The 18,751-nt window shown below is 56.7% G+C and overlaps 6 protein-coding genes across 6 annotated transcripts; 4 read left to right on the top strand and 2 right to left on the bottom strand.

The window, feature by feature from the left end:
- The first annotated feature begins 549 nt into the window (after positions 1-549).
- B0H64DRAFT_459939 (uncharacterized protein) lies at positions 550-2,279 on the top strand. The gene is made up of 2 exons (XM_062807457.1): positions 550-841; positions 939-2,279. The coding sequence occupies exons 1-2, from the start codon at positions 770-772 to the stop codon at positions 1,956-1,958; spliced, it is 1,092 nt and encodes a 363-aa protein (XP_062659100.1). The 5' UTR covers positions 550-769; the 3' UTR covers positions 1,959-2,279.
- Positions 2,280-2,431: 152 nt separating this feature from the next.
- Positions 2,432-4,150, top strand: B0H64DRAFT_359308 (WD40-repeat-containing domain protein; the record flags this gene model as incomplete). Its single annotated transcript, XM_062801676.1, has 3 exons — positions 2,432-2,686; positions 2,840-3,300; positions 3,353-4,150. 3 exons carry the CDS (start codon positions 2,432-2,434, stop codon positions 3,726-3,728), a joined length of 1,092 nt encoding a protein of 363 aa, XP_062659099.1. The 3' UTR covers positions 3,729-4,150.
- A 762-nt stretch (positions 4,151-4,912) lies between these two features.
- Positions 4,913-8,148, bottom strand: B0H64DRAFT_149372 (armadillo-type protein). The gene is made up of 5 exons (XM_062798409.1): positions 7,996-8,148; positions 6,367-7,845; positions 6,024-6,302; positions 5,425-5,974; positions 4,913-5,374 (listed from the first exon to the last, which is right to left on the bottom strand). The coding sequence occupies exons 1-5, from the start codon at positions 8,044-8,046 to the stop codon at positions 5,007-5,009; spliced, it is 2,727 nt and encodes a 908-aa protein (XP_062659098.1). The 5' UTR covers positions 8,047-8,148; the 3' UTR covers positions 4,913-5,006.
- Positions 8,149-8,788: 640 nt separating this feature from the next.
- B0H64DRAFT_149380 (uncharacterized protein) lies at positions 8,789-9,960 on the bottom strand. Its single transcript, XM_062798410.1, has one exon. The coding sequence runs from the start codon at positions 9,806-9,808 to the stop codon at positions 9,101-9,103; it is 708 nt and encodes a 235-aa protein (XP_062659097.1). The 5' UTR covers positions 9,809-9,960; the 3' UTR covers positions 8,789-9,100.
- Positions 9,961-13,201: 3,241 nt separating this feature from the next.
- On the top strand, positions 13,202-14,137 carry B0H64DRAFT_149266 (uncharacterized protein). The gene has a single exon (XM_062798408.1). The coding sequence runs from the start codon at positions 13,389-13,391 to the stop codon at positions 13,926-13,928; it is 540 nt and encodes a 179-aa protein (XP_062659096.1). The 5' UTR covers positions 13,202-13,388; the 3' UTR covers positions 13,929-14,137.
- Positions 14,138-15,448: 1,311 nt separating this feature from the next.
- Positions 15,449-18,479, top strand: B0H64DRAFT_395685 (uncharacterized protein; the record flags this gene model as incomplete). Its single annotated transcript, XM_062803785.1, has 1 exon — positions 15,449-18,479. A coding segment is annotated over exon 1 (2,516 nt), but the record flags the coding sequence as incomplete, so codon positions are not given.
- Between the last annotated feature and the right edge of the window lie 272 nt (positions 18,480-18,751).

The following is an 18,751-nucleotide window of genomic DNA, read 5'->3' as shown; positions in this document are numbered from 1 at the left end:
TTGAGGGCGGACGGTGGTATATTTTTGGTGTCTTGAAAAAGGGACGGCGTTGCTCCCTGCCGATACTTAGGCCACGACACGGCACCACCATCCTACGGAAGGCATGGGGTCCTGCATGTCAGATTTGGGCTTGGATCTGAGAGTTTTTGGAAAGTCCGCGATGTCGATCTGAGCTAGAAGTGGAAAGCTGGTAGTTATAACTAGATGGTTATATGGCAAGTACTTACATGGTATCTCGGAAACCTGTTACTTTCCAACTGATACTCCGTACTTCCTAAAGCGGTCTAAAAAGAGCAACGCATCCGGTGTAAGCCGCCGGCCATCCCAACACCAATCACAACCCGCCACTCCTCTCGAGCCGTGTTGATCCCACCGACAACAGACGTCATGGGCTTACCGGAATTGATTAAAACATTGTTGTGACAAGAACAATTGGTTGCCCCGGCCTCTGGCTTCGCTGTAGCACTGTCATATGCAACGAAGCTTGATCAAGGGCCTCTTGCTTGGCGGGATCAACGGACTTAGAGTGGGAGGACTTCGCGCATCGGAGTGACCAAGTGTCCGTTGAAGATCAAAGACATGGAATCCGTAGGAGCAATGATGGACCCGTACCGGGCACTCCGCCAGCTATATATATACCGCCCTCTTGACCTCTGCAAGACGTGTTGAGTCTCTCGGTGGCATCCGAGGAACCGTCTTCCCTCAAACCTACCACCTTACCAATACTTATCCATCCCTACACATCAACCAACACACCCCAACCCCAACCATGGCTCAAAAGTACGCCAGAGACCAGCCCCCCGGATTCACCAACCGCGTCGAGCGCGTAGCCATCGTCGGAGTAAGCAAAACCCAACCCCTCCCCCCCTCTCCCCTTAACCTCCCCAACCCACCACCCCATCCCACATCACTAACCCACCCCACCCCCCTCCACACAGGCAGGCGGCCAACTCGGCTCCCACCTCACCACCGCCCTCCTCCGCACCGGCCGGCACACCATCACAGCCCTAACCCGGCGGCAGGGCAGCGGCAGCAGCAGCAGCACCAACCCCCTGCCCGCGGGCGTGATCGCCGCCCCCGTCGACTACGACGACGAGGCCACGCTAGAGGCGGCGCTGCGCGGACAGCAGTTCCTGATCATCACGCTGGCGGTGACGGCGCCGGCGCCGGCGGCGATACACACGGCGCTGGTGCGCGCGGCGGGCAAGGTCGGGGTGCGCTACGTCATGCCGAACGGGTACGGCGCGGATGTGCTGGCGCACGAGGGCCTGATGCGGGATGATAGGGTTGGGGGGGCGGAGGTGAGGGTGAGGTGCGCGGAGATCGAGGCGACGGCGGCGGGGGCGGGGTCGGTGGGCTGGGTTAGCATGGTCTGTGGGTTCTGGTATGAGTATAGTTTGGTGGTGGGGCCGGTGTGTCTGGGGTTTGATCATGTGCGGAAGAGGGTGACGTTGTATGATGGGGGGGAGACGAGGGTCAACTTGACGACGTTTGACCAGTGCGCGCGTGCGGTGGCGGCGCTGCTGAGTCTGAAGGAACTGTCTGAGGATGAGGGGGATGAGGCGCCGACGGTGAGTCGCTGGAGGAACAAGCCGTTGTATGTGGCGAGCTTTTTGGTTAGTCAGAGGGAGATGTTGGAGAGTTGGAAGAGGGTTACTGGAGAGGGGGAGTGGACGGTGGAGAGTGAGCCGAGCGAGGAGAGGTATCGGAAAGGGCTAGAGATGATGCAGAGTGGCACGGATCCGATGACGGCGCGCATGGGGGCCGCGATGGCGTCCTTTGCGAGGATTTTCTATCCGGACGGGTGCGGTGATTATGAGAGTTCGAGAGGTTTGGCGAATGGGCCGCTTGGCTTGCCAAAGGAGGACTTGGACGAGCGGACAAGAGTGGCAAAGAAAATGCTGGATGATGGATATCCGGGCTGGGTGTTCCAGAGGTTGCAAAATGCTCAGGGGTGACAGGAAAGATCATCATCATTGTCTGCTTGAATACCATAAAACCAATGTTCGACTCAATTACATGCTGTTATTCGTATTGCGGATATATCTAGTGCTCATACCCGGCCAAATGGATGGTTTCGGAATGATCGTTCATCTTCCTTGACCAGGCTCGACGACTGGGTCTAGAATTGCGTTGTTGATTCCGCAGATTTGTGTTGGGCGAGCGAGTGAATCGTGAACAAATCTGTTGACTTTTCTCCACGGTTGACTGCTTCGGGTTGGCTCAGCGACTTGTGTGTGAGTCAGCCGTCGCGACTCGGTCGTTAACTTGGCCATGTGACCTCGCGCCTGAACAGGGATCGCGTCTGCCTGGATCCGTTCGGCCCATTTAAAAGTTGACCCCACATCATGACCGATTTGTCAACAATCAAGCACGTCTTTTCTCAATACCTAACTTGGTCATCACCAACAATTACATCAAAAACATCAAGATGGCTTTCAGGAATGCGACTACTTCCAATTCCGCGGCTAATGGCCTGCAGGATAAGGAAGTCATATTCCCAAAAGGTCCAGAGGATACCATCTCGGCGCTGCGTTGGTCGCCCGTGTCAAACCACTTGGCGGCCGCGTGCTGGGATGGGAAAGTCTACATCTTTGATGCGAACAACCCGACATCAACCGACACCATCAAGGGCGTCGCCGCCATCACTGTCGGCGCCCCTGTCCTCGACTGCGATTTTAGCAAGGTAAGTCCGACATGAGTCTAATCCCACAGCTCCCGATCGATCGAGGAGGATGTTTCAAATCTGGCGAACGAACAAATACGAACGGGTTCCAATAGGCAAGTTTGAAGTCACTAATACAGCATCGCACTGGCACCAGAACTAACTCCATCGCAGGACGGAGCCATCGCCGTTGGCGCCGCGGCAGACAAGAAGATCCATCTCATGGACCTCAACTCGAGCCAGACCATGACGCTCGAGGGACACACCTCACCCGTCCGCACCGTTCGCTTCGTCGACGTCCCCTCCGCCAATGCCCCTATCATCGCCTCGGGCTCCTGGGACAAGACGGTGCGTTACTGGGACATGCGCCAGCCACAACCCATTGGCGCACTCCAGCTGTCCGAGCGCGTCTACGCCATGGACGCGAACAGCTCTCTGCTTATTGCCGCTACTGCCGACAACCAAGTCCACTTCGTTAATCTCCACGCCAACCCACTTCAGCTGTGGAAGTCTATCGAATCCCCGCTCAAGCATCGGACCACCGCCGTCTCCGTCTGCACGGGCGGAACCCACTGGGCGACCGTTGGTATTGAAGGGCGTGCCGCTATTCAAATTGCAGATGAGAAGGACGAGAGGTGTGTTTTCTCGCCGTAGTACCCCTACTCCATCTGCTAACTAAATTTCCAGCTACAAAGCCTTGTCGTACAAGTGTCATCGCGAGACATCGGCCAACAACAGGAACCTGACCGACGTCTACACTCTCAACGACGTGGCCTTTTCGCCGACCCACAAGGACGTGCTCGCCACGGCCGGGTCCGACGGCACCTACTCCATCTGGGATGTCAATCTGCGCCAGCGCCTGCGCTCTTTCCCCAAGGTCGCCGCTCCGGTCACGTCACTCAGCTTCTCTCGCGACGGCATGAATCTGGCCTACGCCGTGGGCTATGACTGGGCCAAGGGCTACCAACATAGCAAGGCTGGGACCGAGACAAAGCTTGTACTGCGCTGTTTCCCGAAGGCGCTGAAGGAAGAGCCGACGACCAAGAAGAAGACTTTTTATTAAATGTATTTTTGTGGAGGATGATGGTTTGAGGGCCAAACTGCATGGGAACCTGAACTGGTTGGGAAACCAAGAGCATAAATTGCTCCACAAGGGATATCGGGGGCATGTATCTGAGGACGGAATCCTCGTTTTGGCATCTCATGGTTCTTCTCATTTGAGAGAACCGACAGCAGTGACGTGATCATATCATGGTTGTCGTTTCCGGAGGAAGGAAGATGTATTCTCAGAGAGAATATGGTTATGTGAGCATGGATTTCTGGTGGCACAAGACTGATACTAAGCATTGGGTGGGAGCGATCATGTTGCCATCTACGAAGTAGACATGGCTTTTTCTGTTGGTATTATGGGTAAAGGCTGAATATCATATGGTTCCCAACCACCTCTCGTTTCCTCTCACAATCTTACAATCCCTTCTTGAAGCGCCATAGCCCTACTGGCATTGCTCGCCACGACATTCGTGATATGGCTGACCACCACCGCCAAACCCTGGGCAGCGAGCCACCCGAAACTAGCGGGTGGCTCCCGTAGATGGCGGTGACACAACCAGCAAGCAAGCAAATGAGTGAAGGAACCACAACAGACGTAAAATAATACCATGTATTTCTTCGATAGAATAACCTGCGCCCTTGTTCCCTTCCCATCCCATCCCGACCGACGCCTGTCCTCTAGTTACCCATCGTTCGCCGCATCCCACAACCCATACCAGAATGTTCCGAGAGAAAAGACAAAAACACAGAGAGCGATATATGGAACAACCCAGCAAGTCAGCAGGTTGGTTTACATTAGAATACGATGCGGGCCCATCCCCGCGCCATACCGTGCCATCCGGTATATACCGAGAAACCGACCACATCCCGTCCATCCATCCATCCCCCAACGCATCGTACATGAAAAGAAAAAGCCATATGTGTTGGGAAAGAAAAAAAAACCACTGCATGCACCCTTGCCGCCACCTCGCTGCCATCTTTTGAAGGAGATCGAGCAGAGAGAGCCTGTAAAGTATCGTCATGAACCCCAAATCCACAAACCCCAACCCGAGGGAAAAATAATGTTTTGGGAAAAGCAAGGCAAAGCAGAGCAAAGCCAATGAAAGCAAAACCCTCGTACGTTTATGTTTTGCTGGCGTCGTCCCATGCCGGTTGTCCATGGAATTAAAAACGATTTAACCCGAAAACCCAGCGTAGGTAGAAAACACGAAGTGAAGCGGGCTTCTGGGAGCCCAACGAGATTTTGGCGCCCCCACCTGCTCAAATCAAGACCTCGCCACCGGTAAGGTAACTATTGGCTATGTGCAGCTCCCTTTCCGGCTGGATGGCCGTTCATGGATTCAGCGGCGTCTCCATTCAGATCCGGGGGGCTGCTCGACGGAGTGCTCAGAGGGCTGTTGGGGTCCATGGTCAGGCCAGGGGTTGGCGCGGCCGAGTTAACGTCGACGTGTAGACCGGGTGATGTGGGTGCTGTCGACACTGGCGTAGGGTTGTTACTGGTAGCGGCGGACACGGGGGCCTGCGAGTCCGCAACCAAGCGATCCATGGCCTCGATCTGCTTGCTCGTCGCGCCGGATTGTCTGAGGGATTGGAGGTGCGACGCCAGCTTGTTGACCAGCACCACCCTGTCTTGGCCCTGAAGTGCCTTGACGAGTTTTTCTGGCGCGTGTTAGCAAGGGTACACGCAAAGATAACAATAAGAAACTTACGGATGACGTAGTTGCCAAATTGATCTTTCATCAACTGGAACAGCGGGCTGTTTGCATCGTCTCCCATCAGTTGGTCCCGGATGGCCCGCTGCTCTTCAAGTGTGCCAAGCAGGATGCACTTCTCAACAACATTCGACGCATTCTTGTGCCTCGAGAGCGTCAAGAGCTGAGGCGTAACGACGCCGATCATCTTGGCGCGATCTTCGGGCTTCCCCTTCTCGAGGACATGCTGGATGACATAGTTACCGTACACGTCTGTGATTAGCATCGAGGAGCTGGCGTGTAGCTCCAGCATCATGGCGGTCTTGTCCACTTCGGTTCCATGCTCCAATACCCTCTGGACAACGCGGCAGCCGTACTGATGGGAAGCAAGCTCGTAGACGTGGCCCTTCAGACCGGCCATCATGAAGTCGATATGTTCGCGGGGGACCAGCACGATGGCCTGCTGGATGACGTGGTTTCCGTGCTGGTCCTTGGCAACTTTGATGAGATCTGACTCCAGTTCTTTTACCAACTCGGTTTGCTGCTCAACGAGGACGTGTTCAAGGGCCTGGTCCATGTCAGTTGCGGGTACGGGGAGCAAGATACAAGCGCCTCACCTTTTGAACAACTCTGCAGGCATACGGCTGCATTGACAAGTCGACAACCTTGCCCTTCATGGCGTTGGCCAGCACCTTTTTCTGAACCTGATCGCCATACTCAAAGAGCTTTTGCATCACGTAGTTACCAAACACGTCCTTCATAAGCTGAACTGCGTTCGGCTCGATCTCCGCAAATACTTGGTCGCGCTCATCACTGTTGGCTGTCTCGAGCTTCTGCTGGATAAAGCGAGAAGCCTGCTGGTCGCCGCTGAACTCGACAATGTGGTTCCAAATGTCCTAGGGCTTGTCAGTCGATCTTTTCTTCCTCGCGATGCCAACCCATCAACGGGAGCTTTCTCACCTTGAGCTCCCAGCGTCTCGACTTTGGGCTGTGCTTGAAGTCATGTAGCACAGGACTTCGGAGGCTTTTTCCCGGATCCTGGTCACGGGCTGGACGAGTCGGGATCCCGGCAGCCGCGAGGCCGTAGGGGGTAGGGATGCCATATCCCATGTGGGCGTTGTGCCTCGGGTCGTTGTACGAGGCGTACAGAGACGGGAACTGCTGATAGTTCTGCGGCAAAAAGGCACCGGAGAAGAAAGGGTTTATCGATTGATGGGCGAACTGGTCCGCAACCCCTCGCCGCGCGAGCTCCGCGGACAACATAGGGTCCCGTGATGTCGGGCGCGACCATCCATCTGGGTTCGGTTGCGGGGTCCCTGTGAAGCTCCTGGGGCTATTCAAGCTGCCGCCGTTGCGGTATGTGCTTCCAGCCGGCGAGTTCCGACCGGCTATTGAGCCTCGTTTCTCGAGGCCAGTGCCGTTCGAGTACGGGTCCTTCGCGAAGCCATTGGGATACCCATGTCCATTGTCCCACGGTTGCGACCCCGGATTGAACTGAAAGTTTTGCCCCCCGTTGCCGAAGGACAGCTCATCTTGTAAGCCGTTCATCGCCCCGTTGGTGCTGTCGAGGCCCATCATGCCGAAGGCCTCCGTTATATGCACCTGCCGCCCAAGATTTTGATCGAAACCTATGTTGGGATGACCGGAAAGAGAGGAACCGGCGAGGGATGGTCGTTGTGAGTGAATTGCGGGTGCCGTGGGGGTGGTGTATGCGAAGTCCTTGAAGGGATTCGTCTGGGCGGGGAGATCAGACTCGGGGATGCCGGACATCGATTTGCGTGAAGGACCGCTCCCGACTGCGTTCAAGGACGTGGGTTCCTGCGCCTGCCGCTGATTCGCTATCGAAAGTGCGGCGAATCGGTGGTCGAAAGTTTGGTTTGCAAACTGATCTCCGTCTCCCTCATCGGCATAGTTCGAGAAGCCATGATCAAACATGAAGGGGCCTTTTGAGGTATCCATGGACGCTGTCGTCGGGGGCTTTAACCCGACCAGACCTCTCTGGGGCATGGCTTTGGCAGCATGGAACAACAAAGGTCGTGAATTTGTGTCGTGCACGGAGGCATCCGACCTGCTTCGGGGCGACGTGTTGCCAGAAAGATTGCGCGCTTGTGTGGCATCGGTCGGGTTCCAGTACGCAGAACCCCACGCGTCGTGATCGGCCGTGGACGTGAGAGCTGCGGAGCCTAATCCGGCAGAGGCAAAGCCATTTATCGCATCTGTGAACCCGTCAGCGGCGATGTTCCCAGCTCGCAGCAGAATTCCACGCGCTGACAGACCTCTAGGTGTGACGACTGGCCTACTGCTCGTAAAGCCCACAGAAGCATTGTTATTCCATGGCCCCCCAGGTGGCATGTTGAAGATGGAGTTTCCAAGGCCCGGTTGCGCGGTGTGGTTGCCGTTGGGCAGGTTGGTGTAGTCGGAAAGCCGACTGCGTCGTGACTATAGCCATAGGTTTCAAGGTTAGCTCACGGTGTCAAGTGCGAATGGATCGTTGTGAAGTGGCTTCGTTGCCACCGCGCAATCGTTGGTCGTCGTCCCGATGCCGCCGGGCCGGGAAGAAGGCATGAGGAAGGTGTGGTATACACATACATTAGTCGCCATTGTGCTTGGCGATGTGTCTGTATTGGCGGAATAACTCATGAAGCGGAAAGGAGAGAGGCGAAAAGCTAGGGGTATCGACGGCGTTTAAGAATGGGCACGGAAACCTGTCCGCCCAAAATTATGGTACTCGGTGTAGGTGCGCAGGGTCAGAGCGGGATGTCGTGACTGCGTGGGGAGGTAACTATCTGGTGGCGTAGAAACTCGGTCGTCGGACGGTATTTTCCCTCGAGCGCTCCGGTTCTAGATGCTGGGTATCGAGAATAGGTTTGGAAGTTGTGACGGGACTGTGAGCGAGTTGGAGGTGAGGTCAGCACACGAGAGAACCAAGCAGCTGGGAAGCGGCGGGGGGTGTCGAGGAGGATTGGTAAGGCTGATGCGTCCCACACCTGGAGGCCAAGTTGGAGGAGGGAGGTGGGGAGGGGCGGCAGTCGGGCTTTTGACAGGTGCTTGACGGCAGAGAAGCGGGCTCGGCGGACGTGCTGGGGGTGCATTCCGTGCTGAGCTGAGTGCGGTGGGTGTGCGCTCGCTGGAGCACTGCTGCTGCAATAGGTATGCAACACTTACTCTAGCCCGGGCCCTTGGACAACGGGAGTTGCAAGCTCGGCGACCCACCGACACAGGAGGACACCTCTCTCTTGAAATGCGCCGAGATGCTCACAAAGGGCTGCGGGCGGATGAGAGGGGGAAAAGGGAGTCGATCGGGGGTTGCGCGCACGGAGGAGGAAGAAGCAGATGCAGTCCCAATGGAATGAACGAATGAAACGATGGACAAGAGCAAGGCAATGAATGGCCTGCCGATGCGAGCGAGCGTACCTAGGTTGGAGCGACGGTTTTCGCTGTCCCACCAAGCGACTGTTGTCCCGCTGTGCTTGCTTTCTGGGGTCGGAGCGACAAGGAGGGGCCTCCTGTTCGAAGGCTCGAGATGGGGATTCGAAAGTCGAAACCGGGGGCGGGATTGGCTGGGGTGCGCCGCGTCGAGTCTGCGACTGGACGAGCACACGACAAGGGGAAAGAGGGGAGGGAGAAAGACGGGAGGTGGAGGCCAAGCTACCCAGACCTTGCCTTTTTAAGTGAGCGGGACCGGGGGTTGTGTTTAAGATCCAGGGCAGCGTCGGTTGGCGGACCCAGAGACCCAAAAAAGAAGTTTTGTGGGGGATCTGGGAGTCGTCTCAAGCCGGTGGATGGGCCTTTTTTTAGGGATCTTCGAAGGCCGGGGCCGGATGCGGCGTTCGCAGGACTCGGTCGACTCGACAGAGGGCAGGGCACGGCGGGGGCAGGACAATCCCGTGCACGAGCTGAATTCAGATTGCGACGGGAACGGCGGGGTGGCTGGATGTGTGCATTTACCAAGCAATCGGCTCGATGACGGAATTTTGTGATGCAGGAATTCGGTTGCTGCTGGGAGACGAAGTTTGAGATTCAGTGCCCACTTTGATGGAATGCGGGATGCAATGGGGCTGCGCTCAAGACGAAAAAAAGTCTGGGCGAGCTTCGTCGAGGTCCGCTCGGGTCTGGGCTGGCTCGGCTGGCTGGGAGTCGGGGAGCTGGGCCTGCTGTGTGTGCGGGGGACCGCCTGAAGCGAAAAAGATAAAATAAAAAAAACGGGGCTGCTCGGTGCTGCTCGGTGACACCAGCTCGTGCAACAACTTCTCAATCGGCCGTTGTCGTTTTTGCTCGTGCCGTCTCTTTTCTCAAATCCGTGGGACCCGTCCAGTCGGCTCTCCGATGGCTGTGCACCTGAAACCCCCGGCGGGAACTCGTTTCTAAATTGTGTTTCTTGTCGATTTCGTGCAGGAAACATGCGGCAGAGCAGATCGCACCGTGCTCAGATCCGACCGTTGGGAAGACACTCGGCCACTCTGGCCAGTGTGTGGAGACGAAATCGGGGCTGAAAGTGGTGTTGGTTGGTTGACTTCGCCGTGGTGTTGTTGGTTGTTGGCTGTGTCGAACCTCAAACTGCCCAAGTGGGCTCTTGGCCGTGGTCGAGGGGCAAGCGAATGATGATCCGAGAGGCACCAAAGGGCAGGGAATGCGCGCCCAAATCTGTGCTGTGCCGCCGCTCGCCTACAATTGTTTGTTAGCGATGACACGGCATCTTATTGACCAGGTTTGGCCTTTAAGGATTAACCAACGCTCCCACGAACGCCGCACCTTGTGTTTTTCGAGATCGCTTCTTGGAACTTTTCTCGATTGATGTTTGGCGGGGAAGAGCCAATTCCGGGGCTCAACCAAAGCGACGAGGGAAATCGTGATGGAAAACGGTCGACGTGCGGCGCGAGTGTATTTGTAGGAATGCCAAAGAAAAAGAAGAAGAAAAGGCCAGGGCGACCCTATGTACAAGCATGTACATACATTTTCGAAACTTGACACTTTTTGAGTTGGTCTCCCTGGTGTTGTGCAAACTCGGGGTCAAGGACAGGTCGACTCCCTGGGTTCAAACCAAGGGGCCCGGTGCCGGTATTGTATCTGGCTCGATGGAATGGATCCTATCCTGTGTTCCCCACGCCTGCCGTATCACTAAGAAACAGAAAAGAACACTGGTGTGCACTGTGTCTGGTATGGAAAGACACACACAAAGGCCGTTTCGGGGGATACGGGCTTCGCCGACTCGCGTATAAGTGGAATGATGAATGAATCGATCCAGACAGGAGGCAGGATCTGGCGTCAGATAACGCAATGCTATGGTAGCGCCGTAGCTTGTGCTCCCCCTCAACCCATTCTGGCTCTGGCGATCTATCCTATCATTGGCATGGGCAATCCGGGGAGGGTTAAGAAGCCGCCTAGTGCTGCCTTGCATGTGTTCGGCTTCTTGTTTCGTGTCCCCCGCGATGCAAGGGATGATGTGCTCTCCGCACAAAGAATTGCATGCTCATCTCCAAAATGAAGGAATGCCCTTCATCTCCGTTGCTATGAAGGGCCGAGAAGCCTGAGCGGATCAACAGATAATGTCTCGAGTCCTCTTTTCTCCCTACATCATCTCAGCATCCCTCTCCGCTTACCAGAAGGAGCCGAGTCCGGAGTAAACCAAGTCACGTACCGCCTTGTGACACCTGCCCGATGCCACCGACTTTTCTGGTAATCTGTTTACAGTTTCAGGAAGCAAGCGCAGCCCGCCCTTGTGCCACACTCTTACCTAGGTAGGTAGGTAGCTTTGGGGGCGCTTCTTGCCCCAGGTCTATCGTGCGCCTGAGGGTGTCTCAAGTCAAACATTGCACAGCCCACCAGCCTAAGACGCTGTTGGTGCCCAGAGCATTGTCGTCCTATGCTTGACAAACGCCGCACCGTGATGGGACGTTTGCGTCCCTCGCCCAACGTGCCCCTCGGGTTGGGCTTTTTGTTGTAAGCAGCACACGCCTCATCATGTATGGCGTTGCCCAAGTTGGTTAATCAGTTGGCTGACCGGATTACAGCGCTGTTTCAGAAAATGGGACAAACTGCGACGCTCGGAAAAGCGCAGGTGAAGAGATATCGATGAGGTTCCACCACCCGAAAGGTTGGCCGGTTTTACCTTTCTCGTCGCCACTACGGACATGTGTCTTCTGCTGAGTCCCCCGAGTTTGGAAACAAACAACCGAACAGGCCTTGGAGATAACGGTCAACAGTGTCCTCGGACTTGTCACCAGTCCCTATCTTTCCTACGACAGATGGCACAAGTCTATCATCCTCGTGATGATAGTAGTGCTTGTTGGTCGTGACTTTCCGTTCTTTCCACTGCGGCCGGGGCAAGCAAGCCGCTCCCCTTCTCTTTCCCTTTCATTTTGTTCGGTTGGAAAGATGTCAGACCGAGACACAGGTGGCGGGGAGAGGACCTAAAGTTCGTTGTGGTCGTCTGCCGTACGGCCCTTAATTTGCGTTCAGCCGCCCGGCGTGATCCCGCGACTTTCTAGTGTACCATTGCATCGGAGCCATGTGGAACTCCAACATTGCGATACAAAGACCATGATGCCATATTGAAGCATGGAAAGAACCATGACGTGTTAACGGGCGCCCAAAGGTGACAGGGTGGCAATATCGCAGTACCAGGCGCCCCGGAGTTCCAGTGGCTACCCAAACTTCTCTCTCGGACACCACTCCCGAGAGCAGGCGTCTCATCTTTTCCATCATAAAATGCGCCGCTCAAACGAACCACCTGTTGAGCGGGGCAGACTGGAAGTGAGCATGCGTCGTCGAGTCGTTTGACTTCCGACAGCTCGGAGACCGAGGCGACGGTTTCCATCACGATCGGGCCAAGAAATTTCTCGATTTCCGAGACGGGTTGAACCAACAACACCTGCCTACGGAACAACCAAGGGCTGACAAAGATGACACTCGTTGGTTTTCGTCAAAATCGGGGGATAGGCTACCATTGCACCGTTGTGTGATCCGGCGTCTAGTTAACGACGGTAGCTTGTTTATTGCGAGCTCACCTCAGAAACCGAGCTCTTAGTGATTGGGTCGAGACTCGAGGGCCGGGCGGCTAACGATCTCGCTGCAAGATGTTGCGATTCCTAATCTGTAAGAAGAAAGATATGTCTAAGATCTGGATCTATAAATTGGAATTATTATGTCGTTTGCAAAAAGAGACAATTCTCTTCTCCACCAAATCTGAGTCGGGTAACGTTCAGGTAATGAGCAGTGGATTGTTTCTTCATGCTTACCGGAACAGTTGCCAAAAACAAAGGCTTGGTTTGGCTGGCCAGACCGCGGCTCCTGGGAAGATCTCTTCCACTCCGACCGTTTTTTCGACGCACGGTCCAGAATCTGCAGCTCATGGCCAGGGATCGATTGGGCGGCTCTCAAATTGAGCCCCGCCCGCATGTGAGCCGAGAAACGACACGATTGGCCAGCATCTCGATTCATGGGGCGGTTCATCCCAATTCAGCGATTTCGCTTGCTGGGATAGCGCTTGTGTGCTCCCCCTGACCGAGCGGTGGGCGGTACTTGTTGCAAGGCACCGCCTGCCTTGGCTCCTTCTCCTCACCTCCTCTTTTTCCCATCTCGACATCTCAACCGGCGTCAGGGCTTAGGGAATTGCGTTCGTCGTTCTTTCTGTCACTCCTTCCTCCTCCCGATCGTGGGAATCGCTTTTGGTATCGACTTCATTCTTTTAGTCGATCTCCGTCCCGTCCTTTTCATCGATGCAATTCCCCGAGTCACGCGCGAGATCGAGCCCGACAAATCCCTAGCGCTCGAGGAACAGCCCTTGGGTACGTTGGCTCCCTTTCCTCGTACCGCAGCCACCTGGCACCGTGTTCAGGGACAGGCAAGGGAAGGGATACCGTAATGCTGACCATCGGATCGCCTCGGGTTATAGCTTCGACAGTCCATCCCCGATCGCTTTACAGTTACAGCTTTCCGGCAACAACATTCTTTTGCAACAAAACTCACATTCATTATCCACAATGGACTCATTCACAAGGATCGTCGCTCGAGGCGACGAGGAGAAGGACAACAACAAGACGGTTGTTAACATCCTGATCGCCCTTCTCGTTCTCGTATTCGTCGGCCTCGTGGCCTTTGCGCTCCTCGTCCTGCTGCGGAGGAAGCGGAGACAGAGGCAGATGATGAACGAGACGCTGCCCCAGTACCAGGACGTCAAGCGGACGGGTAACCACCGGCGACTCACTATCCAGACTGGCAACGGCCGGTCAAGCGTCATCGTCGTCGACAACAACGGCCAACCCATGTTGGCAAACCCCCAGTCGCCACCTCACTCCCCAGACAACGTTCCCGAGATCCACATCACGTTTCCCGATGAGCAGGACGACCAGGGCCGGCCAAAGAGCGGCCGGGTGGTGGTCGTCAGGGTCGGCGAGACCAGTGTCGGCCTCGAGCCTCTGGACGACGAGCAGTTGCCCGCCTATGAGAAGGAGAGCAAGACGCAATTTTACTCCATTGACATGGACAAGATTGGCGGGCTAAAAGAGAAGGAATTCCAGTAGGGCGCCACATGAGCCAGGCATTTGAGCGACTTCCTACGGGGACCCAACGATCTTTCTCCTTCGACCAGCCAGCGAGCTGGCAATCCTTACGACTTGATGGGCGTGCGGCGTTGCGATGAACGGACAGGGACACGAAAAGAGATACCACCATACACGCGCCGGCCACTACCTTCTTCTACTTCTAATTCGCGTGTTTCGGCGTCCTACCCCGGTATCTCAACACCTGCTGGGGAGGATTTGATTTTTGGGAAAGGGAGCGGGCGGGGGGTTTTGGAGGGGGGGAGGGGGTTGAAGAACATGGAAAACGGTGCCCACTCGCATACGGGCTACGGCGCTGCAGCACCCGGGACGCACATTCGGCGGTCAGTGTTGTCGACGTCGAGGCGAGGGGAGTGCAACTATATATATCTAGCACGCAATGGGCGACAGCGTTGGGCGGGCTTGTGGCATATTTTGTACGGACATATTCTCGTATTGTATAATTACTATTCGACCTCCGCCGTTGCGCGGGCTTTTTCACCCCATTCTCCTTGATGCTGCTTTGTTGAGCAGCCTGGTGCCTCCCCGTTCTCGCCCTGAGGCCGAGCTCGGAGAAAAGATTTTAGAGGCAACTCCCTATTCTGAGGAGGGAACAGCAGGCGGGACAATACCCTGCTCGTTTCGTTCTCAGGTGCCCGACGAGCCTCCCAACCTTGATACCTTGATGGCCGTTTAGGGTTAGGGTAGTTAATGCTAAATGACGGTGGAGATGCCTTCGCGTCTCGCTGGAGCTCAGAAATTCCCGACTTCTCCAGATATTTCAACTCCTCGAAATGGCGCATTCTCCCTTTTCCCCTGCAACTCGCCTTTAGATAGTCGCGATTCCAATGGCCACTGGGGTTTCTCCCTGAGCAGTACTCAGCACCAATTGGTGTTTCTCTTCCTCATTTCTTGACTTCCCCGTTCCTCCTTTTCGTCATCTCTTGGGTATCGTCACTTATTCGTTATCCCCTTTTTGCGCCTTGCTACTTGATACCCCCGTTCCAATCCCTCCCCTTCCTCGATAGATATCCATCCCACAAGCGAAGATCGAACCCCTACCACGACAACCATGCCACCACCAAAACCGCCCCCCAAAAAGCCCGTCCCGCCGCCCGACTACAAGACCGTCGCCGCGCAGTGGGCCGCCGCGAAGCGCGCCAAGGAAATCGCCGACGCCGACCGCCTCAAGAAGGGCAACGATACTGCCGACGCCACGGCCACGGACATACAGCAGGAGCAGGACCGCATCACGGCGCGCGAGCGCACCCGCGCCCGCCTCGAGACCGCCCGCCGCAAGGCCTACCAGTCCCGCTGGTCCTGGACCGCCGCTTTCTGGGTCTGGCTGCTGTGCGTCCACGCCGTCGGCATCGCATACTTCACCAGCGGGTTCCTGCTCACGCGCCTGGTGCTCGAGGAGAAATCGGCCTGCGCCGCGCCGCCGGCGACGGCGGCTGGGTTGGGGGGTGCGGATGGGGATGGGGATGCGGATGCGGATGGGGGCTCGTTGCTGCCGGCGTGGCCGGGCAAGGGGACGGTGGAGGGCGGGTGTTGGCACCCGCGCACGTTCGACCGCGCCGTGGTGGTGGTGATCGACGCGCTGCGGTACGACTTCACCGTGCCGGTGCAGGACGACGAGGCGTTCCACAATGCGTTCCCCTTCCTGTGGGAGACGGCGGTGCGCGAGCCCAACAGGGCGTTCCTGCGGCCGTTTATTGCCGACCCGCCGACGACGACGCTGCAGCGGTTGAAGGGGCTGACGACGGGGACGCTGCCGACGTTTGTCGACGTGGGGAGCAGTTTTTCTGGTACGGCCATCGACGAGGATAACTTGTTGATGCAGTTCAGGGATGCGGGGAAGAAGATTGTTCATCTGGGCGACGATACGTGGGAGGCGCTGTTTCCGGGGTACTTTGAGGGGAATCTGAGCCGTGCGTACGACAGCTTCAATGTCTGGGACTTGCACACGGTCGATAACGGGGTCATTGAGCACATCTTTCCGGCCATGGAGAAGAGGAACGACTGGGACGTTCTCATCGGGCACTGCCTTGGTGTTGACCACGCTGGCCACCGTTATGGCCCGAATCACCCGGAGATGACCAAAAAGTTGCGCCAGATGGACGGCTTCATCAAGGATCTGGCGGAAACCATGGATGATGACACGGTTCTGATTGTTATGGGAGACCACGGGATGGACAGCAAGGGAGACCACGGTGGCGAGAGCGAAGACGAAGTCGAGGCTGCGCTATGGATGTACTCCCCCAAGGGCATCTTTGGCAGAACGAAGCCGGAATATGTCACGCCGCCGGTTACCGCTAAGACTCGTCCCGTCAACCAGATCGATCTCGTTCCCACCTTGGCGCTATTGATGGGTATCCCCATCCCCTTCAACAACCTAGGGAGGCCAATCGAAGAGGCTTTCGCTGGCGCCGCCGGCAATTCCTGGGCCAACCTCGCTGCGGCTGAGAGAACGGCGGCGGCTGGTATCAAGCGCTACCAGTCCTCCTACTTCGCCGCCCGGGGAATCGAGCAGTCCTCCGCGGCCGGGTCTCCCAACGAACTCTGGGACAAAGCTGAGAGCCTTATTTCCAAGGGCAAGAAGCAGGACTGGGAAGCCATCTTCTCGGCATTCGCTGCGTATCAGGAAGAAAACCTGCAAATTTGCAAGGCCCTGTGGGCGAGGTTTGACCTCAAGAATATGGCAATTGGCATTGCCGTGATGGCGCTCGGGGTTATCGCGCTTCTCGTTTACATTTCCAATGGAGTAGATGACGATGTCATTGACGACGAGGAGCTTGACCTCGCCGAAAAGAGCCTAGAACTGCAGGGCGTGAAGCCCGAAACATCAGCGACGCCTTCTGATAGTCTCGAGAGGCGTTTGGTCGCTGCTGCCTTCCTCGGCGCTACCCCCGGATTCATTGGCGGAGTCATCTCCTCCTACGTCTCAGGGGCTGGCGACTGGTACCGCGGATCTGGAATTGCTGCTCTCACGAGCATTGCCGCGGTTCTTGTATCCATGTATGAGGTTCAGGAGACCGTGATCAAGATCTTTCCTAGGACGGCCTGGGGCTGGATGGCGGTAGTCTTCACGGTCAGCCAGTCCATCGGCTTCGCGTCTAACTCGTACACAATCTGGGAGGATTCGATTCTCCTCTTCTTTATTACAACATTCGGTTTCGTCAGCGCCCTATCAGCGCTCAAAATCCCTTCCCGCGCCGACCGCTACCTGGCCATCTACCACTCCGTCGTCTTTGCCCTGCTTGGCCGCGTTGCTTCCTTCTCCAAGCTTTGCCGCGAGGAACAGATGCCATACTGCACCTCGACCTACTATGCCTCGTCCACATCCTCTACCTCAGCCCCGTGGCAGCTGATCATCCCCTTCCTCGTCTCCGTCATCCTTCCCTCCATCCTCAAGGCCTATCTCCAACCGACCCGGTCCTACGAAGGCCTCGCCCCGACCTGGATCGGCTATGTCTTCCGCACCGGCCTCTTCATGGCCGCCCTCTACTGGCTCCTCGACGCGGCCGACAACGGCAACTGGATCCCCGGCCTCCCCGACAAAACGCTCAAAAACATCAGCGTCTACACCGCCCAGATGGTCCTCGGCCTCGCCCTAGTCGCCGGCACCACCGCCTTCGTCTGGGCGCCCCCCTGCGTCTCCATCGTCACCTCGGCGTCCCCCACCGAACCGACCCGCGCCCAGGTCGCCATCCTCGGCTACGCCAACGCCCACGGCGCCCGCTACCTCCTCCTCCCGCTCAACCTCCTCGCCGCCTGCATCCTCCTCTCCAAGCCCATGGGCGCGGGCGCTCTCGGCCTGATGGCCTGGCAAATCCTCGCCCTCCTCGAGGTGCTCGACCTCAACGACCTCACCACCTCCCCCATCGGGCCCGTGATGCTCGCCGTGCTCGGCACATTCCACTTCTTCAAGACCGGCCACCAGGCGGTACTCAGCACGATCCAATGGGACGCGGCCTTCATCCCGCTCTTCACGATCCGGTACCCCTTCAGCCCCGTGGTGGTCGCGCTCAACACCTTCGCGGGCCAGATCCTAGCGGCGGCGGCCGTGCCGCTGGTCGTGCTGTGGAAGGCCGGCCCGCGGCGGCGCGGCGTGCTCGAGGCCGTCAGCCGGGCGCTGGGCGTCTTCGTCGCCTACTTCGCCGTCGAGAGCCTCGCGACCATGGCCTGGGCCGGCCACCTGCGGCGCCACCTGATGCTGTACCGTGTGTTTGGCCCGCGCTTCATGGTGGCGGCCGTGGTGCTGTTGGTGGTGGATGTGGTGGGGATCGTGGTGTCCCTGACGGGGGTGAGGTGTAACACGATGGCGATCGGGGAGGTTTTTGGGTGGGCTGAGTGAGTGGTGCACCTCGTGGGATCTTTCGTTTTGTTTTCTGTGTATATTCTGGATGAGAGTTTACCCGAGGTTGGATGAGGGTAGTTGAAAAGGGAGGGACCCCCTAAGGCCGACTCCTGTACATACCTTGATAATGTGTAACGTAACCTGTCAACAATTGAGTGTGTGGTGATAAGAATCGCTGCTTATTGCCTCAAGTCTGAAATACATGCAAACTTGTATTATCACAACAGCCGATTTCAATCAGGCCAGCTCTCAATCTTGCTAGGCCAACGCCCAGATGTAACGAAACATTATCAACATCGTCACCATCCATAAAGAAGTCGTTGGGGACACCATGTATTCTGTTTTGCGACATGGTTGTGTGTATGACCCCAAACCAGTCTGAACGACTTCACACGCGCGCTGCTTGGTGAAGGCAGACCATTCCCTAGCCTAGAACGCACATCTT

Source organism: Chaetomium fimeti (assembly GCF_033439085.1).
Source record: "Chaetomium fimeti strain CBS 168.71 chromosome Unknown B0H64scaffold_4, whole genome shotgun sequence".
In the NCBI taxonomy this organism is placed as follows: domain Eukaryota; kingdom Fungi; phylum Ascomycota; class Sordariomycetes; order Sordariales; family Chaetomiaceae; genus Chaetomium; species Chaetomium fimeti.
This window is presented reverse-complemented; position numbering and strand designations above follow the sequence as displayed.